The sequence below is a fragment of the Penicillium daleae genome (genome assembly GCF_028827525.1).
Source record: "Penicillium daleae strain IBT 16125 chromosome Unknown utg000002l_segment0_segment0, whole genome shotgun sequence".
Classification (NCBI taxonomy): domain Eukaryota; kingdom Fungi; phylum Ascomycota; class Eurotiomycetes; order Eurotiales; family Aspergillaceae; genus Penicillium; species Penicillium daleae.
The window spans coordinates 901612-927650 of record NW_026623150.1 but is presented as its reverse complement, the minus strand read 5'-3'; the positions used below and the strand labels follow the sequence as shown (position 1 = coordinate 927650).

The following is a 26039-nucleotide window of genomic DNA, read 5'->3' as shown; positions in this document are numbered from 1 at the left end:
ACACAATGGAGCTCATCGAACATGAGGTTCTAACTCCAAGCGTTTCATTTAGTCTTTACGAAAGACGTCGCCAATTCCGCGAGTCTTTGAGCCTTGACAGATATATGACTCTAACGGAATATATCGTCAGAACTGATCCTCTATCGTCTACCACCCTGATTCACTGGCCACATCACCCAGTAGAGAGCCCATGTCCAGAGCTTGCAACGGAGATCACTCGTTTCAATCCCGAAATTCGTTCCACTCTGAGATCCCATGGACTCCCTGACATACTCGAGAAGACAACACATCTCATAACCCAGACAGTCGACCCTTGCTACCCTAATCAGGTTGAGCGCACTCCTCAAAAGCTTCTCCGTATCCACCTAGATAACCACCACTATCTCCCTCCCCAGCTTGATGCAGCGAGAGATGCTCTGAACAATATGCTCCAACGCCTCGGGCTCCAAGACGTTCACGTTGACCTCATCTACGGCTCAAATCTCGCCAATTTCAGAATCACCGATGAGGAAACTATCGACATAATCAAGGTGCAGCTGGCAATTGAGCTGGCGGCTATCGACATCTTCGGGTTTCTTCAAGTATTCATACCGAACACGCGGGTGGCCTTGTACCCTTACATGACTCGTCAGTATGGACTAGCCGTTCCCACAGTTGTCGTGGCCATTCATGCCTTCAGTCAAACCAATTGGCTAAGGCTCAGAAGACTCATCCTTCAAGAGCTGGAAAGTATACTAAGATGGCTTTGGAGGTTGAGTTCCACCCCGTTTATGAGGCGGATGAGGTGGAGGTGGAATTTGAGTTTGAGGTGTGAAGGATCTGTCATTTTGCAACTACCTGCAGGGTGGTTCTTACTTGCTACTGTTCGTGGTGGCCTTGCTTTGGGAGTTTGGTATTCCTGACAATCTTCAAGGGCTCTCTCGAGAAACTTTGAAGGCTAGCCAATAGACACAAGTTGTTAAAACAATACAGTTTGCAAAACTAAACCTCGAGTTAAACCACAAATCTACGACTTCCTAATGTCATTCGGAAAAGGTCTGGGAAGCGTAAGCTTTTATATTATTTCTTGTTCATTCTTTATTAGGCCGATTAATTATTCTAACCAGACACTAATCGCCTTGCCCATAGCGTCCTGAAGCCACTCCTCCTCCAGCCGAGCTGGCCCATCAAAGCCATGCTCGCCTTCTCTCACCGTCAGAGTAACACCTCCCTCCTCCCCAGATCGAGCCTTGAGAACCTCATTCGCCCGCTCAACAAACTTCTCAACATCACCCAGCGGCACCACACTATCTTGACGCCCATGAAGCACCACAATACCGCCTCGAGGAATCTTAAAGTCAGGTTGCTCCAATCGAGCCATGGGATATAAGACCTCTGGTGCAACTCCCTCGGCATCACGCTGATAGAACTTGGCGAGATATCCATGCTGGATAGCACCAAGCATGAACGTCAAACTCTCGAGCGAAGTGATAGATGACTTGGAAGTCCCCAGGACCGCCGACTTGAAGTTTTCCTCAACAACAGATATCGGAACGTGAGCTCCAAAAGGAGGGCTTTCGCGCTCCTTGGTGAACGCATCGGCATCAAGAGCCAAGCCGGGGTATGCAGCCGAGGCAGCCCGGATCTCCTCCGGGTGCGCAAGAGTCAAGTATAAGCTTATCAGACCACCAGCAGATTCACCGGTCACAAAGATACGGTCGAGATCCAGCTTGGTGGGTTTTGTGTGGTTGGCCAGGAGACTGTCGAGAGCTGGAGAGCGCAGCCACGTCCAGAAGTCGTCCAGGTCGGCGTAGATATCGGCGCTGGTCGCCTCGGGCAGGAGGCGGTAATTGGGGCTGATGATAATAGCATTTTTCTGCAGAGCGAGGTCGGATACCCATTGTGGCCACCAGTCCATGTATAGAGAGTCACCCATAATCTAGAGATTGATTAGAAGTAGCTTCTTTAGTGAGGGGGGATTGGATAGAGAGAAATTCACTTACGAGGCCACCTCCATGGACACGAACAATAAGTGGCCTTGAGCCAGCATATTCAGTTTGAGGGATCAAGATATCTGCACGAATGCCATGGTCGCCAACGTGCTTATAATTGGTTTGAATGATATCGAAGCCATTCAACTTCAGATCCGAGGGAGCTGCCATTGCGAAGGAGGGTTGTTGAGTATCGAAATTATCGAGATGATTCTATGATTCTCGCGATGAATGGATTGAGATCTGTTGGTTCTTTCCTGCTGTTGTATCTGTCCTTTATGTAGTCGGAGTATCAGTCAATTTAACCGATTCGGCCCCCAAAGCCTTGTACACCAAAACAAGCCAGTGCGGACAACTAGTTAGTTAGTTCACAACGCCGTTGGTCAGCAACCGCGGCATTAATAATTAAAGTGTCTGGTCAACGAGCGTAAGCCCGGCCTCGGACAAATGCACGGGAATATCGCCATAAGGCTCGCAAAGTCTCCGTGTGATCAATAATGGTAATTAGTGCGCAGACGCGTAATAGTGTGGTTCGTAGTAAAGCCCCAAGAAAGCCAACTCCGTCAAGGCATCTAATCTCTCCGTTCTCCGATCGATCTCCGGCCCTTATCACCTTATCGGGACGCTCGGGCCAACGGCAGTGCTCCTGGCGCTGTTCAGGAACGGACTTCGTGCAGAACAGATAGACAGCTCTGACCGTCAGTAGCTCCTTTCCACAAATCACAGCCGCAATGGATCCAGACGCCAGTGTCCCCGGGGACCCCGCCCCCTCCCCCTTCAACTACGTCCTCTCCTTCCTGCTCGTCGGCGTCGCATGGGGCTTCACCACCCCCTTTATCCGCCGCGCGGCCGCCGATTTCAACGCGCGACAGGAGAAAGCATCTGGCAGCGCAACCTCCGACCGCGGGCGGTCGCAGCCACAACCACAGGCTGACTTCGCACTGGATAGTGGAGAGGAAGAGCAGGTGTTACTTCCTCAGTATGAGCAGGAGGGTGAGGGTGTCCGGAGGAGGAGTGGGAGTCGACAGCGCCAGGAAGCTCCAGGGTCAGCTGGCGAGGGGCAGGAGGGGAATGTGGATACTACGCCTGCGCCTGTGTGGTTGCAATCTGCGTCTCAGCAGCAGTCTTGGGTGCGGACGAAGATTGTCTCCATCTTTTGGACTGTTGTGAATCTTCTTCGGACGCCGGCGTACTCGATTCCGTTGGTGATAAATCTGACGGGGAGTATTTGGTTCTTTTTGCTTGTTGGGAAGCATGGTATGTCATTGCTTGAGCGATAGCTTTGTCTGCTAGCTGTTAATCAGTGCTATTTGCTAACTGCTCCTTCCTGGTTAGAACTCTCCCTTACTGTGCCTCTGGCCAACTCGAGTGCCTTTTTGTTCACGGTACTTGGAGAATGGTATGTCGAGCGCAAGGTCGTTGCCAAAGAGACCTGGCTGGGCCTGGTCCTGGTCCTTGGTGGTATTGCACTGTGTGTGCATTCCAAGAACCAGACAGTCTAATTGGTAAAGGCAGCATCTGGACATAATAGACTCGGAGATTCCCAATTCCTGCAGTTGAATACAATTAAATGCAAGATCATCGAACATTTTCATTCATCTATACCAAGACCATTGAAACAACCTCCCATAGTAGACAAGAACGAACAAGACAAGCGAATCCAATCGCAAACAACTCATATCTACAGAGACAAACATTGATCTGCGATCATTCCAGTACTTCATGCATCCATGCATGGACACGCCAAACCAAAAAAAAAAAAAAAAACAAAACAAAACATCATACCAAATACATAACCACCAGGCCAAGATACAAACTGCCCATGGGTAAAGAAGTTCATCACACACATATTACATGTCCATTTCCATTTCCATCTCCATTTCCCATTCTTCATCTTCCATACCAGACCGGACCCGCCGTGGTATCAAGGCAACGCAACGCTCCATTTCAACTCAAGGTGGGGGAATATATTGAAAACGACAAGATGGAAGCAAGGCTGAACGAAGCACAATCGTCATACTTGGCAAATGCCGAAAATTAAACACCGCGGAACTATAGCCAGTCAGTAAGTGGAACCCTTAGGAATAGTGGCTAACAAGACTCACCATCCGAACGACCAAAAACCACATCGCACCCAAAAACTTGAACATCGAAAGTCCAGCCACGGACCACAGAACAACCTCCATGTAGATCAGGGACCGCTCAGTCTGAGTAAAGTCTTGGTTGCTGCTGCTGGTGGACGACGTATTGTCGAAGGTCTCCAGACCAGCGGCACTCAGAACGACTGCGCCAAGGGCAAAATTGCAGAATACCCAGGCTAACACGACAGCACTTCGGAATCCCTTGTAATAGTCTGCTTGGCGGTCCTCTTCCGAAATATTCTGAACTTCCTTGGGAGCTTTGGTAGCGAATTTTGCCAACTCGGCCTCGTACTGAGCGTTCAGATCACCATCATCCTGGGGGATGTTGACGTCGACCTTGCCACCAGGCTTCAGAGTTGCGGAAGGCAGCTTCTCGGCCTTGTCGTCACCCTTGGTACCCCATGTGATATCGTGGGTGTTACAGAAGGCGTAAATGTTGAGCACGTTGATGTAGGTCGGAGTGAGGAGGATGTATTGGATGAACTAGACTTTGGCATTAGCACGAGTGTCTTGAAATGACATGCGGAGAGGGAAGCATACCGAGGTGAACATGTGCCATGGGTCCATGAAGATAAACGAAGCGACAAACCACATGACATAGGTCGAACCAAGTGACACAATGATCGAGAAGAATGTCTTGTTGGTAAAGAGGTCACTAACACTGAAGCTATTCTGTTGCACCTCCGTCTGAATGGACTTCACTGTGACGAACACTGCCGCAAAGGACAGGTACAACATGATGAAAATCCAAAAGTACACCATGGTCATGTAGAACTTATTCGAACCACCAGGGCGATTACCCAGAGCAAGCACGAAACAGGTGACCAGCGTAGCGAGATAGAGCCATTCGAAGACGATACCGAGAACCTTACCAGGAGTACCCAAGAGTTCATCACTGCCCAGGTATGTAGTAAGAATGTGGAAGACCAGGAAGAAGTTACCAATTCCGAACCAAGCGAAAATCATCGCAATCGTTTGATAGATGAACTCGATCATCAACATGAACTTGCGGAGGAAGCTGTGGTCGCTGCGGAAGATTTGGTAGAAGTGGGTGATGGCGTAGACGGCAGCGAAGAAACTACCGTTCAGCCAACGACGACGCTGCAGAATGAACTCGGCCATACGGTCGGGCACATCAGTCTCGCCGGTAGATGATTTGACGTACTGTAGCAGCCAGCGACACTTGCGTTTGGACACAATCTCGAAACAGAGAATACGATCCTCTGCCAAGTACATGTTGGCAGTGAAGATACCAGCGTTGGCGCCATGCATCTTCTCTCCCAGGAAATACCGCTCAAGGGGACCCTGTCCGTTCTTGTCGTTCTGCAGGGCAACAAAACGGTAGGCAGAGAAAGCACCAGGCAACACACTGATGAAACCAAAGGCCGATTCCAAGGGCTTGTCAAGGATATTGCTCAGCTTGTACTCGAAGTTCTGGCCAGCCACCAGCGGATTGAGAAGCTTCTTGCCGTGTGACAACATAACCTTGATCTCGCCACAGGCACCACCACACATAGGCTCCACGTCGAACGCCTTCCACAGATGATAGATTGAGTCTCTGCCGGGTTTGGTACCGGCATCGAGCAGCACGCAAATGTTCGGGTCCAGCACGCGACCAAAGGCCTGGAAGAACCATCGATGCGAGTTGATCTTCTTCTGGTTCTTCTCCTTCAGACAGAAAATCATCTGGACAGGAGGGCCGGTGCGTGGCTTGAGATTGACCTGGGTACCCTTAACCTCCAAACCAACCTGGGTGGTGTATTCGTAAATATGCGCTGTCACGTCCTTTCCGTTAACCTGCTGTTTGGCGATTCCATCCTGATACACACCCAGACCAGCCAGCACGGCACGCGTTCGAGGGTTGATCTTCGCACGACCGTCACTGATGACGCAAACCACAATCTTTTTCCATGCATCCTTGCCCCAGGTCTTGCTGCTCGTACGCGAGCACATGTGATCGATGTTCTTGAACACACCAGACATTGTGCGCGCGAACAAGAACTCGTCCTCGTTGTACATGGTCACCACGATGAAAAGCTCCGTGTGACGAGGCTTTGCGAAAAGCTTCTGGCGCAGGGTAAATCGCTCCTCGAAAAAGTCCGCTGGGTCGCAAGTCGCAGCCGAATAGCGCATGTGGGTGAATTCGTCACGACCAGGGGGTTCCGCATGAGGCACCTGGCTGAGCAGTTTCGGCGCAATAGGACAATCGAGAACGAGGTTACCGTTGAACAGCTGGACTTCCTTGACCGTCTTCCACCGCTTGAGGGGAGCTGGGCTGGGAGTAGGCCGTGGCTCATCCCGGTACTGTCCGTCATACGGGTCCGGCCCGAAGGGATTGTCGTTCTGTAACATGGGCGCATTGTCATCGAAAGGAGTGCGGCTACCCTCAGGGTATTGGCCTAGGTCGTAATCATCATGAGGTGTATGCGTCGGCTCGTAGGGTTGTGTATAGTATGCGTCATGGTGGGCTTCGGGGTCGACCGTATAATCTTGGTGAAACCCGTAGGACCGTTGAGCAGCGTGACCTTCGTAGGCTTCATGGTGGCCGTAGGAGTTGTGGACATTCTCGACAGAGTACTAAGAAGGTTAAACACATTCGTTAGTATTGTGTTCGACGTTTGCGCGCATGACGACAACGGAACTCACAGTAGGTTGCTCTGCGAGGCGATCACTAGACGGCATGGGCAGGTGGCCCTGGTGTCCATAAGGATTGTCTTGGAGTTGATAGCTGTCTAGTGGTCGCCCTGGGGATGGTGTGCGATTGTTGTAGCTGTTCATGTGGTGAGGATCCATCATGGGCGAGCGGTTCTCGTCCCCAAAGGGGTCTGGGGGTGGCATGTCAGTTTGAGTCTATTCCCACGTTGCTCTCAGGCACAAAATCAATTGCCAGGTCGTGGTCCGTTCGAGTTGCGCACGGCAACCATGTACTATCAATGGCCCGCACCACAGTACAGTTTCTCTCTTTGGTGCAAAGCGCAACACGTCGCAACTGAGAGATTGAGAAGGAAGCAGAAAGAGACCTACCAACGTGGTTGTATGCCATAGCGCCAAACACCTAAGCCTCGGTTTTGCGTTTAGAGAAAGATCCCGCCCCGAAGGCTGCTAGCAGGGGGGCTTTCGTCAACTGGAGATTGCGCCAGGAGGTCCAAGTGGAATGCTCTGTGTCGAGTGGTGAAGGGGGTCCCTAGCCCGACCGACGGACCCAAACTCTCGGCGGCGTTTCAGAATGGACGATTAGCCCCAAGCGAAATTGATGAGACGACCAAACAGATCCGAAGGCGACGCTGAATCCTTGCCGCACGATAGGGCTGGAGGAGGTACTGTATGGCGGATTGAATAGATGAAGAGGACAAGGTGAAATGCCGAGACGAAAAAGATTCCCTCTCTTATTTGGTGTTTACGACGCTTTCAAGGCTGATGACAACGATGATGGGTGGAGTGTGAGGCAGGCGAATAGGCTTTCATGCGCAGACCCGCACTGCCCTGTGGATAATCGCCGAGTTGCAGGGCCCTTCGTAGTTCGTACACGAGTAAGTTCAAAGCCCACCACACTGGAAAAAGAAGGGTAAAGACCAGAAGCAATTGAGAGGGCTCTGGATAGCCGTTAGACAGGCCCCAGTGGGCTCTCGTTGAACGCAACTGAAACGCACGATCCACGGGTTGCCAGAGATGAGAGTAGTGGGCCTGAACTCATCACAGGCCGGATGGAGTCCACTGCCATCACTGGGCCAACGGGAGGCACGGACGCCACACTTCCGCCACGGTTCATCAACTGCGCCCCTGACTGTGGCGGGGTCGGACCAGCAGGAGCAGGGCTGGTTGGCAGTGCAAATTCTTATTACGGTCCTTGTTCTTTTTTTAGTTGGGCCACAGAGATGGTGCCTCGACCTACAGTCAGCAGTACAGTAGACCTAATCTAGTGAACTATCCACAGGCAACGTAACGTTACTGGACTTGGGGTTTGTCAAAGGGTCGGAGTAAAGTACAGGAAGAACATCGCTGCCTATTTTTGACAGCACGTCACTGTCTCACATGGCTATGAATAGAGTCTACCCCGGATTCTTCCACGATCAAAAGGGACCATAGGTCACCCTGGGGGCAATTTCACGACGACTAACTAGGTGGTAATTGATGCTCTACTTATTGAAGTGAATATATAATCGTCTTCCAGGATGTGCCTCGACAGCATGCTCTGACTTTATGGATCCACGGGATGGATATATTTGCACAGACCTATAGCCAGGGACAATACTGAAAATCAAAGGTTTTAGGTACACCACTGTGGTCCCATCACTAGGTTCAAATATTGAAAAAATTATTCTATCCTGAAATCAAGAGAGCAAATGGACCTTCCAATCCCAGCTTTACTTCCCCAATAGTCACCCATGAATCATTGCCCACTCCTGTACTCCAACGGCGCGGGCCAGGGCAGTGAAGACGATAAGCTATCGATAACAGCCCCGCCGCATCTTGACCAACTCCGAAGATTGTACCGTTTGTCCTGTAGTTCTCGGCTACACCAGTCACTCTCTTCCTCCACGCCCTCGAGCACCCTCCAATCATGTCCTCCAATTCAACCAAACAACGCCCCGTCAGCGTTCTATTTGTCTGCCTGGGCAACATCTGTACCTAACCCTGCTGCGGCCGCCAAGGCAGTCCCAGTCAAGTTTCTCTTCCATGCTGACGCTCACCTCTTCCAGGCCGGTCGACCATGGCCGAGGGTGTCTTCCGGAATGTCGCCGATGCCCATCCCACCATTGGCGAAATCGACTCCGCCGGCACGGGTGCTTATCACAGCGGCCAAGGCCCCGATAGTCGGACCATGTCCACGCTGCGCCGCCACGGAATTACCAACTACGCTCACGCCGCTCGCAAGGTCACCAAGGACGATTTCCTAAAGTTTGACTACTTACTCGCCATGGACAAGTATAATCTGCGTGATTTGCTGGATGTGCGCGAGTCGGTTATCACGTCGCTGCGCCGCAAGGCTGATCCCAAGTCCGCCGCGAAGAACACTCGTGCAGCTTCTGAGGCGGCCATTGGCATGCACAGCGAGGACACTCGAGTCGCCGAGGTGCGGCTCTTTGGTGACTTTGGCAAAGGTGGGAAGCTGCACGATCGTGTTGGCGGCGGCGAAGTCGTTGAAGACCCTTACTACGGCGGCGCGAACGGGTTTGAGGAGGTTTACCAGCAGGTCGTCAGATTCTCCAAGGGATTTATTGACTATCTGGAGAACCAGGAGTAAACCATGGACTATGCGACAGATTTGCTGTCCCATAAATGGCCGTGTGGACATATTTGACTTGGACCAAAAGGTGGGAAGTGTTCTTGCATTGATACCCTGCTCTTGGTGAGACGCGACGCTTGATGAACTTAATGACACCTTTGGGATAAAAATGGAAGTTAGATTACATTGCATCTGAGGACATATCAGGGATGAAAGCCAATGTATTTGAGAATAATTTACACATGATATGGTACATATCCATTATAAGTTTCGATTTGAAGTCCAGAAGACGCTCTGGCACCTCGTGGGCTGAACACTCTTGCCTCTTAGATCTTCTCGCTGATCTTAATGGCGGTCCTGCAGCCTAAACGAATAGCGTCCACCAGTGGGTCATACGGCTTGGCCTCCTTGGAGTCGTTGGCTACAGCGTGATCCAGATGCTCCAGCTCCTCGTCGCGAATTCTTCGGAAGACTGCGACCATCTCCTTGAGCTCATCATCAAGTTCCTCCCCTCGCCGCTCCGCTTCTGCCTCCCATGATAAGATCTCCCTCACTTGGTCATTGTAATGTGTTCCAATCTCGGTTTCCACTGCCTCAGTGCATGCCATTGCCGCATCGCGACCCAGGGCCGCAGTTGACCACCCCAAAAACGTGGCCGCAACTTCCCATATCGGATACATTGCAGTCGGACGGATCTCGTGTTTGGCAACAAGATTGTTGAACACTTTCAGGTGGCCGGCTTCTTGGTCGTACATGTGTTTCATCAATGGTCGTAGGTGTGGGTGAGATCGGACGACTTGCGGCGTTTGTGCTTTGTAGATCAAGGTCGCAGCGAGTTCGCCGGCTTGGTTGACGCGGAGCGCACTGTCCAGGTACTCGCGCTGCTTCTTGCTGAGGACATATCGTGGTTTAGACGTCCCGGTAGATCCGCTAGCGGAAGCTGGTCGGCGCTGGGACTGGACGGTGGTCGGAGCGAGGAAATCAAGATAAATTGGGGAGGAAAGTCTCGCTGGGCGTCGGAATTGTGCCAGAGCACTTCTTCGTAATGTAGGTAGAGCCTCCATTGTCTGTAGCCAAACGGTATTGCTCGTAGCTGTTGGAATCCAAGTCCCATGACACCAGGCAAAATGGTCTTGGCGCCAGCCGCGCGCTTGCGGTCTTGGCGCCCGGACGTCATGAACCGACGGCTAAGGCCAACTTGCGACGAACCTTTGCGCTTTTCAGTCCATCCCTTCGCCTCCCTCATTTGTCGCCATTTGTACAGTTTGCCTTCTGGGGTCGCAAATTCTGTCTTGACTGATAGAAAGGTGTCAACTGAGTGATTTGACTCCGCGACTCGAGGGTCCTGAGTTACTTGCGACTCCTTGTCAGGAGGAATTTCGTCTGGAGCCTCCAGAGGCACCAAGATAGGTTCTATTGGGAAGGACCCTTCTTAGGGCATTGGGTGCCTATTATATACTGCTGGATTGGTGAAGCAGGCACAAAGGCACGTTAGGCAGGCACAATGGCGGACGATTTGGATGCAGAGCTCCTGGCCCTGGCCGGTGACTCTGAGGAGGAACATTCGCCTCCCCTCCAGAAAGATGACTCTCCAGAGCCTTCTCCTTCTCCTCGCTCACCAGACCGTGATCAATCACCTGAAACAATGGGGCGCAAAGGAACTGCGAAGGCTTCACGCCGAGGAAAGAAGCCTGTGAGGGACGAAGAGGACGGTGAAGTGTAAGTTGCCTATTGCTCTCACCAGGCACCGGCGAGTGGGAGCCTCTCACTGATGTTGCCTCACTTGCCAGATCCGAAGCCGAGTCCCATGACTCCCTCCAATCTGCACCCATGTCCGAGTCCGACTCTGAAGCTGGAGAAGCCACCGACGACGAGGACCGTCCCATCTTCCCTTACGACAAGCTTTACTATTCTGCAAAGGAAAAGCAAGAGATTATGGCCATGCCTGAAATTCAACGTGAAGAGTTGCTCTCGGAGCGTGCTCAGCAGGTCGATCGCCACAACCAAGATCTGGCTCTGCGCCGTCTTCTAGCCTCTCGCGAGCGCGAAGAAGCGCGTGCTGCCGCCAAGCAGGCCAAGCGTAAAGCGGGAGCCGCCGGCCTCGATGATACCCAGCGCAAGAGTTCTCGACAGAAGACCACCCTGGGCGGCCGCAAAGTGGGAGAAGCCTCAGACGCCATCGAAGCCTACAAACGCCAGCGTGAGCAGAAGGGCAAGCGTGATGAACAACGTCGCCGAGATACTACACAGTCGCGCCGTCGCTCTCGCTCTCGCGGCTCTGATATCTCAGACGAAGACGCTGAGCTTGAGAGTGACCTTGAGCTGGAAGACCGCCGTTCGCCTTCCATTCCCAAGGACGACCCCCCGCCGAGCTGCGTGACGTTCAGCGCGCTCGCGTCGGCCGCAGCAACTTTGCTCAGGTTTGCTTCTACCCTGGATTTGAGGAAGCCATCACCGGCTGCTATGCTCGTGTCAACATCGGCCCCAACCACGAGACTGGCGTGAACGAGTACCGCCTTTGTTTGATCCAGGGCTTTAACACCGGAAAGCCCTACGCCATGGAGGCCAAGAATGGCCGTCCCTTCATCACTGACCAGTATGCCAAGCTGGCCCACGGCAAGGCTGTGCGAGATTTCCCCTTCATTGCTTGCTCCGACTCTCCATTCACTGAGGTATGTCGCCCTTCAAACTCTCGAGGCGCACGAGTTTCAGAGACTAACAGCTCATTCAGGCCGAATACAACCGTTACCGTAAGACCCTGGCAGTTGAGGACTGCAAGATGGCCACACAGAGCAAGCTGGCATCTAAGGTTGCAGACATCAACCGTCTCATCAACCACGTCTTCACCCCCGAGGAGATGACCCGGAAGTTGCGCAGACAAGGTGTCCTGGACGAGGACACGAACATCCTCCGACGTGCTGATCTTGAGCGCGATATCAAGCTCGCCCGCGCCAGCGGCGACGAGGAGAAAGCCGAGACGCTGCAAAAGGAGCTGAATGATATCGTGAACCCCAAGCTATCCTGGGGCACATCCCTTATCAAGACACAAGCAGGCTCCGAGAAGAAGCTCTCCGAAGCCGAACGTGTCCACCAGATCAACCTCCGGAACCAAAAACTGAACTACGAGAACGTCCGCCGTGCTCAGCTTGAAGAGCGGAAGGCTGCTCGCAAGAGTGCCGCCGCCGTCGCTCGCGGAGAGGCCGCCCCGGATCCCTTCATGCGTGTTCGCACCGTTGCCAAGACGCATCACGATCTCTCCGATAAGCCCAAGGATGCCAGCCCTACAGAGGGCACCCCTACCGACACCCCCAAGGAGTCACCCAAGGTTGCTACTGATGGCCCCGCCCGAGCTGTAACCTCTGGTGTCACGCCTAAGAAGCCCAAGAGCGGTTTCATGATCAGCTACCGCAACACAGATGACGAGAACATTGCTGCCCTGGATTTGGATATCGATATCGAGATCTAGATGATCTGTTCTCCTTGCTGCATTTCGTCCAGTTGGACGATATGCTACCCGATCGGAAATCACTGACTCGGGGATTTACCGATCATGTACACATAAGAAAATCTAGCTCTCAGCGGCTGCAGATGATGCGCTATGGTCTTTGTTTTTTGCCCTTTCATTTCTGTTTTCTTCTATCGCGGTATGGCGCAGGATCTTTGCGGCGTTTCCCCCCAAGACTTCCACGGGACAAACAATCTGTATTATGAGCACACTGGAGATGGAGCATAAGCAGCACCTAGGTGCAGTGAAACAACTTTCGCAAAGAACGCCTGATCCCGAGTCTGTAATTGTATTCTAGTTGCATTACAACGTAGAAATACGGAGTCTGCGGTTGATGGCCCAGCTTCGGCGTTTCCAGGTCTGCTTAGTTCACTATACCTGGACATAGACGATTGTTAGGAAGAAGTCCAAAAGGAAATACCTTGTAAGAAGTTAACCGAGACTTTCAATTTCACGAAATGCTTGTTGCTTTTGGATCTAACCTCATAAACATGGAGATTGCCAAATCCTGCTAGCCAGCCCTGCAATACAGGCCTGGCTTGGGTTTTTCCGAGAGACTGAGCTGTATAACACCTTGCGTTGGCTTTACTTTCTACCAATTTCCTTCTTCCCCTCTCTCGTATCTGGTCGTGAGTATAAATATCCTCTATGGGCGTGTTGAACTCCGCACTTGCTGCTATACCTCAAACGGCTATATACACTCACTCGCTCGTGTCCCAAAGCTGGATGCTCAAAGCCCAGCTCAATAGATATGACCCGGTATACCAAACCCTGAAAAGATCATCTTTCCTCATGAACTTCACGGCCACCTCGCCCTAATCTGCAAACACATGTTCTTGCCCACGGTGTACTCGGTTAGTCTCAAAGAAGACGTTGCAGTGTGCTTCCACTAATGGATTCTACGGTTTTTGTCAAGGAGTATCAACGGGACAAGCGAAGATAGCAATCTGTCATGTCCTTCCTCCGTCTACATGAGACCATGCACACGTGAAGCTCATGCTCGCTACAATAGAACGGCCATGAGCCAACACGTCGATCGTCTTTCGGCAATGGCGAGGGCCTCATTCTCATCGCTCTTTGGAGGATGGATGAGGTGGAGGTTATCACTCATCTACACCATTCAAAACTTCCCAATCTCGTCATAGCAAGATACCACAAGATTTACGACGCTGGCAATGTCATTCGGATTATACCGGCGAATATACTTCCCTGCGCCGATGAGTCTTTCTGTTCTTCTCACACCACTGTGATATGTTGACCCAAAATGAAGAGGAAGCAAGCATATTCTCAGGAGGAGACTTATACGAACGCCCTCTGCTGAAGTTCGCTAAGTCTCACGACCAGGTGATCATCTATATCTGCGAGCTGGTTGAGCTTTTGCGGCGTTGGTCCTAACTGGTCAGAATTTCATACGTACATGTTGACTATAAAAACAACAGCAGCACTTTTCCATTAAGTGCTTGAATTGCCTAGCTGAATGCTTGGAAGGTATGGCTTATGCGACGGTGATACTCGGCCACTTGAACCCCCTCGTCCCTCGGGCCTCTAGTCTGCGCAAAAGAAGAAGAGTTGTTGCAATCTTTGCGGTAGAGGGGACACTGATCACTATGCTGTTATGCCGAAAACTTTTATTGAAAATGAACCATATTTTTGGGGCGGCTCTATGCAAGGCCGATTGGGAACGCTGGGCCTGGGCGATCCAGGCAGGATGGACAAGAGGACCTTACGTCGAAGACAGCCTGGCGATCAAGTTATTCTGCGGAGACGACTGTCATTATCAATTAATATAACCGTACTTGTGATCAAGTAAGAAATTATTTGGGTAGTGCAAGCGCCACCTATTTTAGAAATTTAGAAAATAGTCTATATCATTAAATGTCCGAGTGTTGGGTTACAGGGTTACAGTTAAAGACACCGTATGATATAGAGGGTTATCTGTTTCAGTGTTCAGTGATATGCCTTAGAATGTGTTTCCCACGGATATTGAAATGTCCCAAAGATAGTCCCTGGGTACAGAGTCTAACATTTGAAAAACCTGAGGTGAGAGCCATGAAAGCTGTCGAGGTCACTATCAATCCAGCTTCTCAATAATGTGGAGTTGGCGATAAGATAAGCATCACGTGGGCGCGACTGGGCAACGCGAGGCACGCGTATCGCGTCTTGACTATGCGCCCTTGAGAAATCCGCACACCCACCTACCCAGCCCTTTCAACCCCGTCTTGATTCTCAATTGACTACTTCATGTCATGACAAACATCTGGGTTTGACTTCCCAACTTATATGTTGCATGATTGATACCCCCCAACCCACAATGTCTACACCTTCTACGCCGCGTTCAACGCGCTCAGCGCGTTCCATGTCGCCCGCCGATAATTCTCCAAGCATTCTGACCCCAGGCCAGAAAATCAAAGCCATGATGGCTCAATTTGACAGCGATTCTGAGTCTGATTCACGGCCTACTAATTCCAAATTGTCCCTACCGAAGCTGGACTTCGGAAGCAAGAACACTTCTACTGCGATGCGCGTAACTGAACAGCTAAACAACTCCGAAGAAGACTCCGAGGATGCGGATGAGATCGTGAGGCCCAAGGGCAGGATGGCTGCTCGCATGCAGGGCGATGCCAATACTTCAACAAATACCTCGGAGCCCCAAGAAGACTCTGCATTTTCTCGATTATCCAAGGCTTTGCGTACCGAAAAAGAAGAAACACAAAAGCCAACACGTCGCAGCCCCTCGCCAGTCGACGAATCCAGCGACGACGAACTGCCCACAGCTGCCCCTCGGAGGAGGGCCAATGCTCAGTCAGCCCAGTCTCCTGTTCCTGCGGGTCATGATTCATCAAAGTCACCCTCTCGCGCACGCTCTTTCTCGCCCTTGTTTGTCTCTTCTCCAGCAGCCCCGCAGAACGATGCTACCGCTTCAGACCTCACCACAGACGACCTTTCCGATGTCAACCCCAAGTCTAATGCGAGATTCCTCGCCCTCGTCGCCCAAAAGCGCAAGGAGCGTGAGGAGCGTGAACGCATCGAGGATGAACAAAGGGCAGCCCGGCGCGCTCAATTGGAGCATTTTAGCTCCGAGATCATGTCTGGAGAGGAAAGCGAGGAGAGAGGAGGCTACATCTGCACGGACATTGAGCCAGAAAGCCCGCCAGCCTCGAAAGGCAAGCAAGAAGGCTCTCGAGGAGATGAGACAGGAGACGCAGCGCCTAAGCCGAAACATGCAACTGGCTCATCAGGCTCAGACCAAGAAGAAGATCACAAAGGAGAGCCTCTTCGCCAGGTTCAACTTCATGCAGCCGGCGCCTTCTACCGCAGAATCTGCTGCTCCAAATTCGTCTTCGACTGCCGGCTCCCAACATTCTTCTGACGGTGAAAGTCCAAAGGATGTCAAGGAGACGCCGCACACATCACCCGTACTCGGTCCCTCTGATGCAGACAAACCCATTTCCATTGATGTCGCTGAAGTCCCGGCTGGCCTGGACAAGCACGACGTAAATGGTAACAGCACACCGACACTCGAGAAAGTCAATGTTCCCGCCTCCGAGATACCGAAGGACCTCACCATTCCGGGTGCAAAGAAAGCACCCCGCAAGCCAACCCAGCCCCCAGTCCGTGTTCTCCTTTCCCGACAAGAAGTTGCTCGGCACCAGAAAGAAGATCATGATAGCGATGATGATTTGGAGGTTGTTACATCCCCCCCAAGGCTCGCCGCATTGCTGCTTTCGAAAATCTGCCTACCAAGAAATTGCAAGAATCCTCCTCGATGACCACGCTGAAAGCATTGGCCCATTTGACATCACCAAGCCGCAAGCACACCGGAATGAACTCGGCAGAACTCTCTGCGAACTTGTTATACAGAGCCCGTCAGCAAGCTGCCAAAGAACGACGGGAGCGCATCGAAGAGCTCCGTGCAAAGGGTATCGTGATTGAATCAGCTGAAGAGCGTGCCGCCTTCGAAGACGATATTGAAAATATGATGGAGAAGGCGCGCCAAGAAGCCGATGAGATTGCACGACAGGAAAAAGCCGAAAAGAAAAAGACCCAAGGTCTCGATGAGGATGACGATGAAGACGATGACGACTATGCCCTGTCCGGCTCAGACGAAGATGGATCGCAGGGAGATGATGAAGATGAGGAAATCGTTAACGAGAACCCCGGATTCCTCGACGATGAAGCAGACGACGACGATGAGTCTGCCGATGAACAGGCTGAGGATGAACTGTCAGATGTAGACGCATTGGTCGAAGCTCCTAGTATCCGACGAAAGCGACGAGCTCGTGTGGTCAATGACGACGATGACGATGAACCTCAAGTGCCTTCCACCCCAGTTAGGCCACCCTCCCACGACCCGCAGTCAGTGGAGCGACCTGTATTTCCTGGTATGGACACACCTGGTGACATGTCTATGGGGCTTACTCAAGCATTTGCTGGCACGTTAGCCGATGACCATGATGGGGCTAGCCAGCCCGCCTCTTCTACAATGCCTTTCTCCCTTCCGGATCCTGGTCGCCCCGTCCCCAGACTTCGTGCCGAGGACTCGGAGATTCTCGTCCGCGATAGTCAGGAACAATCTCTCGAGCCCGACTTCATGACCGGTTACAACCAGAATGTTACCAGGGTATCAGAATCGCCAGCTGCGCACAAATTCTCTCAGTACTCGCAGCCACCAGACCCTACCCAAGATCAAGGCTTTGTTTATTCACCCTTTGATCCGTCTAAGCGTTTCCGAGGAACCCCGCCGGTTTCAACTGTTGATACAGTTCTCCTCGGCCAGAGTCAGTCGCCCATTGCGGAACGGAAGAGCCGACAACTCCGACGGGGCCGCGCAGCACACTTATCCATGGTCGAAGAAGATGAAAATGAGGGCGACTTCGAGGTCAATGCTAATGCCTTCAACGTCATGAAGAAGGCAGCGAAGAAAGTACCACTTCCATTTGACAAGAAGCACAGCAATGCCAAGAATATTGTGGATGAAGCTGCGGAGGAATCCGAAGACGAATATGCTGGTCTTGGAGGTGCCAGTGATGACAGCGAAGGTGAAGAGGATGCCTACGACCAGCAGATGATCAACGATCAGAGTGGAGAAGTTGTTGATGAGAAGCAGCTTGCCGCGATGAACGCGTAAGTCGACCTCGATGCTACCATTAGTTAGATGCCTTGCTAACGATATCAACCTCAGAATGCACCAACGAGACCGTGACGAGAAAGATGTTGCCAAGCTGTACAAAGACATTACGACTGGAGCCTTGCGTCGCCGCCGTGGTGGTGATGATGACTTTGATCTTGAAGACTCGGACGATGAACGCCTAGCCCGTCGGCGTGAAAAGCAACGCGAGTTTGCAAAGATGCGCCGTGCCCTTCTTGCGGATGACAAGATCGGCCAACTCGCTGAAGACCCTAAGAAGGCTGCGTTCTTCAAAGCCATTGAAGACCGAGATAATGAGGATGACTTTGAGTTGGAGTTCCTTGAAGACAAGATGGGCGACTCTCAGAACGAGGCCTCCCAAGATGCTGCACAGGAGCAGAACGACTCGGCACAAGACAGCAAGAAGCGCAGGCGTCCCCTCGAGGCATCCGCTGAAGATGTCACCAACCGCCCACCACCTCATCTTCGCCGTACACCCGCCAGTGCGATGTCTAAGAAGCCAGCTACTCTTGCCGAAATCCGGGAGACACTTTCATTCTTGACCGAGACCCCCGAATATGATTCCTTCCACGAAGACGCTTCCATTGACGAGGAAGAGCCAGCCGAAGGTAACGATGACTCGAGCACTGGCAATGACGAAGCGTACTCTGAAGATGCAGGATCTCAGTCCAAAGACGGCTTCGCTGTGCCTAGCCATCCACGACGTACTCGTGGCGTTGTCGTTGATCGCCTTGCTCTCCTCCGCCAGGCCTCATCTAACTCAGCTTCTTCCGCCACTGGACCCTCTGCCAATACCAAGTTTGCTTTCCACAACGGTGGCAAGTCGGATAACCCCATCGGGTTCCGTCCACCTCAGCTTCTGCGCCGCGTGAACACGGGCTCCTCCTCTTCATCCAGCTCTAGCACGACTTCATCCAACGCCAACCGTGTTTCTCAGCCTGCCCCGTCTGGTCCCAAGAAGGGCGGTGCCATCAACTCCTACACTGCCGCCCGTGAGAAGGAGCGCGAGAAGCAGCTCCGCATGAAGCAACGCAATGGCGGTGCTAATATTGCTAAGCTGCTGGGCAAGCATGCTGGCAATGGACTGGGTGCTCTCGCTGGCAAGGGACAATGGGATTAAGTGACTGGCCCGCCTGGGACAGACTGTGTTAGCATGAAAATCTTTGGGCGTTCTTCACTTGCGATTCTGGTAGCGTTCTAATGTCTCGGCGTTCGGGTCAACGGATATGATTCGGGTCTATATTTTTGTTAAACTACTGCGAGATGTATTCAATTGAATCAAGGGTACAACCCGGGAAGCTTTCCATGATACTTTCTATCTGCATATATATTATAAAATTGGCAGGCATGTTTGGAAAGACATCACGCCGCTGGCCTGGCCACGTACTGCCTTGCGTAGGATATGATGGCTTGTGATCTCGGTATTAAGTCTCGCTGCAGTTCGTAGGCATTGATGTATTGAATATTGACTGTGTCATTGAATCTTACGAGCCAATCTTCATCTCGGTGAACAAGTCCATCAGCGACCGAATAGTGTGCGCAGGGCGTTCTGCACTACCATCCCGTTCAAGGAAATAGCTCTGCCAGCCTGCATCGATAGCACCAACATAGTCTTTCTGATAATCGTCCCCAACATGTATACAAGTCCACTCACCAGCGTCATCCAGACCAGCTGGAGCCGAACCATGTGTATGCGCATCCTGTCGTACTAGTAATCGAGCCTGCCGCTTCGCAACATCGAAGATCAGCTTATTCGGTTTCTCCTCGCCAGCCTCGTAACTGGTAATTACCAGGTCCAGGTCTGCATCTAGTTGGTCCTTTTGGTTCGTAATATTCGGGCCCTGTGGCTGGGGCCTTTGTTTAGATCCTCGCTCTTCGAAACCTGGTAGCTCCATACTTGACCGATCCTCGTCTGCTCGTGTATCTCCAACACGGAGACCCAGCGCCTTGAGCACTTCAGGAACCCGGTCATCAGAGTTTGAGATCACGCCCAGCACGATCCGATCAAAGGGGGTAGTGTCTGAGGAAGCCCTCAGCTCACGCATGCGGGCGAAAAACGGAGCCACATCGTCGTATAACGTGTAGCCTCCATCTCCCGCAAACCGATTTAGCAGAGTCTCGATCATACCGCGGGGGAGATCGACATCTCCGTGTTCCTGGGGTTCTGTCCGCGAAGAATCCCCATTCTTCTCTGCGGCTAGCACTTGTCCAAAACTACACCGGATAACCTCCTCCCACCATTGTTTGGGCCCTCCATATTGACCCTTGAGCACGTCTGCACGACCGTAGTTGGGGTATCGTTTCGTTTGGACGCGGTACACATCCTTGAACGCGGCTTTGAGCTTGTCTGGTGTCACTGTCGTTCGGGAGAGCCCAAAGTCGTGGCCGATCGCCGCATATTGGTCTGGCACTGGCGGGTGCGGGTAGAAGAGGGTCTCGAAGGCGTCGAATGTGATGAGGAGGCTTCGATGACGGCGGGGGGAGCGTTGTATCATAGAGCGGGCACTCGTGTATAGCGGGCCGGGGGGCATTACTATTGTTTGGTGGGGAGGGAGGTTGATTGACTTTATGGAGTGGACGCGGTCGCGATCTTATCTCGCTCGGTGCTTTCCCGAAAGGCGCACCCTTGGGCTCATCATTGCGGGGAATGATACACTGGCGTAGTGACTGCTTGTGTAGTTAAATGGAGAGATTTATAAAGCATTCGGAGAACTGGCCCTGGGAAGTAGATCTGAGTGATCTAAATTTCTCTGAAATATTTCTTTCTGGTTTGTTGTTAAATAGTTGAGAACTTCGAGAACCTGAATAAATAGACGGACGGACGGACGGACATCCCACAATGAATCTACATACTGAGAAGCAGGACCTAACGTTGATTAGATCCAATTCCAGCAAAACACCCAGGGGATCTCTACGCGCAGTAAACACATCGAATAATGTGGGTATCGCGGCTATTTCTGAAGGCAGCCTGAATAAGATTTGGTCACTTGGCCTCGGACAAATTAAGCCACAGCCAGTCGTAAACTAAATCCCTTTTGATAGCAGCGCGGACCTCTCCCTCCCTGCGTCATCTACGAAGTGGCCCACACAAGTGGCCCATACTTGGGCCACAGACGATGGCCACGTCAATTATTGTGTCTGAAATTGGCCATACACAAGCCACACGATTGTCGAATCTACCATTCACCCTCGGAGAAAACTACTGAAAAGCGAAAGGTGGCTAGCGTCTGGCGTGATGACGCGTCTCCAGCATCCGAGTCCAAAATCTCAAAGCCCATCAGATAACGACTGGCGCTAACGACCTTGATCAAGGCAGAAGCCTTTCTTCTGCGAAGAGAGTATTTTATGAATTGTTCATATCAAAGTTTGATCTTCCATTGTGATCACCTCCCGAACGACAGCGATCTTTGAACCAACATGCGCTCGTCGCAGTCTCTAGTCGCGATATGCTCTTTGCTGAGCTTATCGGGTGGAACTGCAGCATCTTCAGACTCTGAAGCGGTGATTGAAAATGCCAACCACATTTTCAACGTTATTCACGACTCCATGCGCCAATGGGGCTCGTCGCTTCATCATAATGGCGTTTCGTTCTTCCTTGCCAATGTTCCAGCGGGGACACAGCTATATCACGGTACTTCGAAGTCGACTCCGGTAAACGGTACCGAATGGCTTGCTTTTGAGCCTGAGCATGCAATGGTATTCGCGCGGCCTCATATGGGCCCGCGGCCTCGGCGCCCGGAGAATGGTGAGCGTCCCGAGGACGGTGATGATAACGAGAAAGAGCGTGGACACCATGAAGAGCTTCGTCGCCGCCAGCATCATCCTCCAGGTGATAAACCTCCTGGACCACCACCGCATTCACCACCTGGAGAACCACCGCATCATCCTCCCGGGCCCCCACCGCCATTTGAGACCTTTTCGGAGAACGAGGCTGGGTATCTTCACACCTATGCCGCCGCAAAGGATCTTCGTCTGTTGTACATTGATGGCATGTCTGCAGCCAAAACGAACAAGGGCACACTCGACTCGCAGGATATTCTTTTGTTCAACAATACACTGGATGACTCGCCAAAGGAAGGCCAACGGGGCCGCATGGGCGAATTCGAGCGTGCAACCAAGGCATGCGAGATGGCGGAGAATGAGTGGGCTGGTGGTATCGATGGTGTGATCCGTATGGAGGCTGGCTTTGAGGTTATCTTGTGTGCATTCGAGCGTGACTTGACCCCCGTGCGGATTATTCAGGTCAAGTCAGACGAGAGGGCGGATGGCCCTCGCAAGGGTCAGATGCATGATGGACATGCTAGCCCAAGAGAAGACGAGGATGACGGGAAGAGAAGGGGTCGTCCTCCCAAGGGACCAAGAAGAGGACCACCCGGTATGGGCTCGGCTCGGTGGATGCGTGCAGTGACTGCGCGGTATGGAGGCATCGGAGGAGACAGAGTATCTCTCAACTATGAGCATTTCGTGACTGCATACGCGTACGACCTGGACCTCTTCGCGGAAAACTCGTCTCTACCGCGCCTGGGACAAGTCCCCGATGCAGAACTGGACGTTGTTCGCAAGGAACTGACTGCACTGATCCTGGCCCACGACGCCTCCGAGACCTCACGCAACTGGCAAGCTATCACAGACATGATTGTGAAGCGGTACAGCGACGAACTGTCCTACCTGGCATCAGGCGATTTCGCGGATATCAAGAGTCTGCACGACCACATCGAAACCCTCCTGTCCCCATTCATCGACTACAGCGAGCGTGACACCACATCCGAGGCCAACAGATGTGCCACGCAGTTCCTGCCCCTGGAAACCCAGGACTCGCATGTGCTCGCAGCGCGAGCTGTGCACGGCGTCGCACACCGTGTCTGCTCGACTTTGCTGGCCGCCTGGACCGAGGAAGACCTCGAGTCTGCAGTGCAGAACGTTCAAGCTTTAATTGACTATTTGGACTGGACGAGCTGGAAAGAGTGCCGTGGCTGCGAGAACCATGAGATCTGCGTGGTCCCGATCTGGCCCATGGGCTCGGTGGCGGACTATGAGAAGCCAACGTGCAGAGAAGCCTCGCGCCCGTACGACGAGGATGGGGACAGCTATTGGGGTGGAATCCACCCTTGTTTTTTGCAATTTGGGAGTATTTAGTTCGTATAGTTAACTAATTTATCGCGGGATACCGAAGTAGGTAGTATCGAGCCTGTGTAATTTCCTACGAGCTGTCATTATTTGGCACTATTGAAGAATGACAGTCAGCGTTTGATACTCTTTTGGGTCGAGAGTGGAAAACGTTGAAATAAGCACTCTAACTGTTTCGAGATATCCTCCGAGCAAAGCATGCTGCTAGTGCACTGTAGGTAGGGCTGTTCGTATTCTGTACTTTGCCCTTGGCTTGTCTTATCAACGACTATTGTCTTCCACGGTCAAAGATGCAAGACTAAGCGTGCTTAGCGGAGGGTTCCCCGCGCGTACAAGGTTATCCCGTCGAACTTTGTTTCGAGGGAACTTGACATTTCCCGAATAAGATTCGACGCTGGCGATGGGTTCTTTGGGATCGTCAGGGGTCCTCTTTTTGCCCCCTTTCAAGAAATTCAGCGGTGGAGAGCTGACCACCTCTATTGTTTCAAGTCTCTCAAATGCCGTTGATCATGATGATAATGACCTCTGAGCTCCTTCCTGGACGTCGGAATGGGGATTGGCTTCAGTATTTGACAGTGCCCCGTTGCACGCAGCAACAAAACGGGTGTAGGCCCACCCGTCCGACTATTTGACATTAGCTACTCGTCCTAGCGATAAACGGCCAAGGGCCAAAATGAGTCCTGCCTTGTGTGTGGGGTCCAACGCTCCCGCTGAAAGTGGGAGTCAAGTAGTCCGTCAAGTCAGTCGTCCAGTGCCCAAAACGTGTTTGGAGCGGGACACCACTGCAGATCCCTGGAACGCCTTCAGCGCTTTCCCCTTTCCTCACCTCTCCAGTCTCCACCCATTGGTGACCACCGGTGGAGTCGAGCGGTGCTTATGCCGATCGTCAGGGTCTGAACGCAGGTTCTGAAAGGGTTCTCTTGCAGTATCAACGCGTGCTTGGACTCGAGGACCCTGAACACCGCCTCGGCAGTGATGTTTAGCTCGAACCATGTGGCAAAATCTTGTTCCTGGCGGCTCTCCCACACGAGTCTCATCAACAACCGCGTTCCTGATGTTGACGGCAGCTTCAGTGAAAAAAAAAGAGTCCCATGAAAACAAGCATTATTACGCTCCTGGAAATTGATTTGTGTCTGACAAAGACCGGAAAATTCCACCAACAGCCGTTTCTCGTGGGGAAGCCGTGGGCAGTGCCCGCAATTTTCAGGCCCAACAGCAGAGTTGGTCAAGATCTGCGGAGTGGCTAATGAAGATGAACCTCCGACGAAGCTTATGAGGGCACTAAGAGACATCCGCGGGCTCCAATTCCCCTGCTCCCGTCTCTGGGACCTTCCTTGAAAGGAGTGGATGTCATCTCCGCTGGATTTGGAAGATTTTGACAGGACGCTCGACTCTTGGCTCCTTCTCTATTGGACTGCCACTTCCCCATCTGTCGGCAGGTCTCCAGCATCCCTGTTACCTTGCCTGGACAGATGTGGAGTATACTGTCCTCCGCGACGTCAAGCAGACGGGGAGGTCTGGCGGACGCCTTGAACCAAGGGACTCGTTGCCCTCCCCCCTGAGCAATGATGAACGGTGTATAAAGAGCAGCCGGTACCATTTGACTTTCAAGATTCTTTTCTATTCATCAAGAAGCTCTTCGCGTTTTCCTCGTTTCCTACCTCCAGTCATTCCTTTTCCGGTTCTATACCGTCCACTCTTTACAGCTTTTTCAAGCACCAGTCACTCTCTCCAACAATCAAGATGAAGTCTTTCGCCATCGCTGCCATCCTGGCATCCACCGTCGCCGCTCTCCCCACCAACATCATCCCTGGTGCTGCTTCTGGTGTCCTCCCAGGCGCCATTCCCTCCTGCCTGCCCTCTGGCATCATCCCCTCGGGCATCCCCATCCCCTCGGGCATCCCGACCTGCCTTCCCTCTTCTGCTGCCGACTCCCAGCTCTCCACTGGCCAGGCCACCAACCAGGTCCACAACGTCCTGACCGTGACTGACCAGGCTTCCAAGCTCGTCCTCGTCGAGCTTGAGCCTACTTTCGCTGGTCTCCTGTCCGGCCTTAACCTGGGCAGCGTCACCCAGTCCGTTGGCCAGATCATCCAGGTTGCCCCTACCGTTGGCGCCCTGAACCTGAACGGTGCCACCGGTGGTCTCCTGACCGTTGCCACCAGCGAGGGCTCCGTCGCTCTCATCAAGCTCACCTCCACTATTGAGGGTCTCCTGTCCGGCCTTGGCCTCCCCGATGTTGGCTCGCTCGTTGGCTCCCTGGTTGGCACCATTGAGGGTGTCGCCTCCGGCGCTACTGGCAACTTGAAGCGTGACCCCCTCTCCAACGTCATGACCATCACCGACCTCGCTGGTAACCCCCTCCTTGTCCAGGTTGAGCCTACCATCCTCTCCCTCCTCGGTGGCCTCGACCTGTCCACCATCCAGGGCTCCGTCGGCACCGTCGTCGCTGAGGTCCCTGCTGTCTCTGGTCTCGCCTCTGCTGCCACAGGCATCGCTGCCGACCCAACCCAGCTCTTCGGTGTCCTCGGCCAGGACGGCACCTCTGGTCTCCTCGTCAAGATTGAGGGCACTGCCACCGGTTTGCTGTCCAACGGTCTGCTGTCCATGCTCGGCCTGTCCAGCCTGACCAGCACCGTCGGCAGCGTCGTCCCCGCCGGTCTCCTGTAAATGAGCTAAATCTTCTGGTTACCCTTGAAGGGAGTTCAACGTTCGCTTCTATGGGTTCTCTGTTGAAGTGTATTGAGAGTTCTGCTGCTATAGCTTGGCTATCGAGCTCCTGCATGCAAAAACGACTGAACATGAGGAGTTCCCCTTTTTTATTATTTGTCACCTATTCGCCCTGTACCTATTATACGTGAAAGCGTGAAGTTTTGAGAATTTTGACATGGTTTGGAAAGAATGACTACGTAATGTCTAG

General features: G+C 52.5%; 11 protein-coding genes across 11 annotated transcripts; 7 read left to right on the top strand and 4 right to left on the bottom strand.

The window, feature by feature from the left end:
* Positions 1-5: 5 nt before the first annotated feature.
* On the top strand, positions 6-814 carry N7458_001365 (uncharacterized protein; the record flags this gene model as incomplete). The annotated part of the gene is made up of 2 exons (XM_056904748.1): positions 6-631; positions 721-814. 2 exons carry the CDS (start codon positions 6-8, stop codon positions 812-814), a joined length of 720 nt encoding a protein of 239 aa, XP_056768855.1.
* Positions 815-1093: 279 nt separating this feature from the next.
* On the bottom strand, positions 1094-2141 carry N7458_001364 (uncharacterized protein; the record flags this gene model as incomplete). Its single annotated transcript, XM_056904747.1, has 2 exons — positions 1094-1918; positions 1983-2141. 2 exons carry the CDS (start codon positions 2139-2141, stop codon positions 1094-1096), a joined length of 984 nt encoding a protein of 327 aa, XP_056768854.1.
* Positions 2142-2701: 560 nt separating this feature from the next.
* Positions 2702-3472, top strand: N7458_001363 (uncharacterized protein; the record flags this gene model as incomplete). The annotated part of the gene is made up of 2 exons (XM_056904746.1): positions 2702-3227; positions 3306-3472. 2 exons carry the CDS (start codon positions 2702-2704, stop codon positions 3470-3472), a joined length of 693 nt encoding a protein of 230 aa, XP_056768853.1.
* A 535-nt stretch (positions 3473-4007) lies between these two features.
* On the bottom strand, positions 4008-6949 carry chsA (chitin synthase I; the record flags this gene model as incomplete). The annotated part of the gene is made up of 4 exons (XM_056904745.1): positions 4008-4022; positions 4076-4594; positions 4652-6688; positions 6758-6949. 4 exons carry the CDS (start codon positions 6947-6949, stop codon positions 4008-4010), a joined length of 2763 nt encoding a protein of 920 aa, XP_056768852.1.
* Positions 6950-8672: 1723 nt separating this feature from the next.
* Positions 8673-9356, top strand: ltpA (tyrosine protein phosphatase LTP1; the record flags this gene model as incomplete). Its single annotated transcript, XM_056904744.1, has 2 exons — positions 8673-8736; positions 8812-9356. The coding sequence occupies 2 exons, from the start codon at positions 8673-8675 to the stop codon at positions 9354-9356; spliced, it is 609 nt and encodes a 202-aa protein (XP_056768851.1).
* A 308-nt stretch (positions 9357-9664) lies between these two features.
* On the bottom strand, positions 9665-10402 carry N7458_001360 (demethoxyubiquinone hydroxylase family protein; the record flags this gene model as incomplete). The annotated part of the gene is made up of 1 exon (XM_056904743.1): positions 9665-10402. The coding sequence occupies one exon, from the start codon at positions 10400-10402 to the stop codon at positions 9665-9667; it is 738 nt and encodes a 245-aa protein (XP_056768850.1).
* A 440-nt stretch (positions 10403-10842) lies between these two features.
* N7458_001359 (RNA polymerase-associated protein) lies at positions 10843-12804 on the top strand (the record flags this gene model as incomplete). The annotated part of the gene is made up of 4 exons (XM_056904742.1): positions 10843-11057; positions 11129-11673; positions 11694-12010; positions 12070-12804. The coding sequence occupies 4 exons, from the start codon at positions 10843-10845 to the stop codon at positions 12802-12804; spliced, it is 1812 nt and encodes a 603-aa protein (XP_056768849.1).
* Positions 12805-15154: 2350 nt separating this feature from the next.
* Positions 15155-19112, top strand: N7458_001358 (uncharacterized protein; the record flags this gene model as incomplete). Its single annotated transcript, XM_056904741.1, is given in 4 exon segments — positions 15155-15930; positions 15941-16529; positions 16550-17967; positions 18026-19112. The coding sequence occupies 4 exon segments, from the start codon at positions 15155-15157 to the stop codon at positions 19110-19112; spliced, it is 3870 nt and encodes a 1289-aa protein (XP_056768848.1).
* A 364-nt stretch (positions 19113-19476) lies between these two features.
* N7458_001357 (uncharacterized protein) lies at positions 19477-20523 on the bottom strand (the record flags this gene model as incomplete). Its single annotated transcript, XM_056904740.1, has 1 exon — positions 19477-20523. One exon carries the CDS (start codon positions 20521-20523, stop codon positions 19477-19479), a length of 1047 nt encoding a protein of 348 aa, XP_056768847.1.
* An 886-nt stretch (positions 20524-21409) lies between these two features.
* Positions 21410-23128, top strand: N7458_001356 (uncharacterized protein; the record flags this gene model as incomplete). The annotated part of the gene is made up of 1 exon (XM_056904739.1): positions 21410-23128. One exon carries the CDS (start codon positions 21410-21412, stop codon positions 23126-23128), a length of 1719 nt encoding a protein of 572 aa, XP_056768846.1.
* Positions 23129-24862: 1734 nt separating this feature from the next.
* Positions 24863-25789, top strand: N7458_001355 (uncharacterized protein; the record flags this gene model as incomplete). The annotated part of the gene is made up of 1 exon (XM_056904738.1): positions 24863-25789. The coding sequence occupies one exon, from the start codon at positions 24863-24865 to the stop codon at positions 25787-25789; it is 927 nt and encodes a 308-aa protein (XP_056768845.1).
* Positions 25790-26039: the final 250 nt, after the last annotated feature.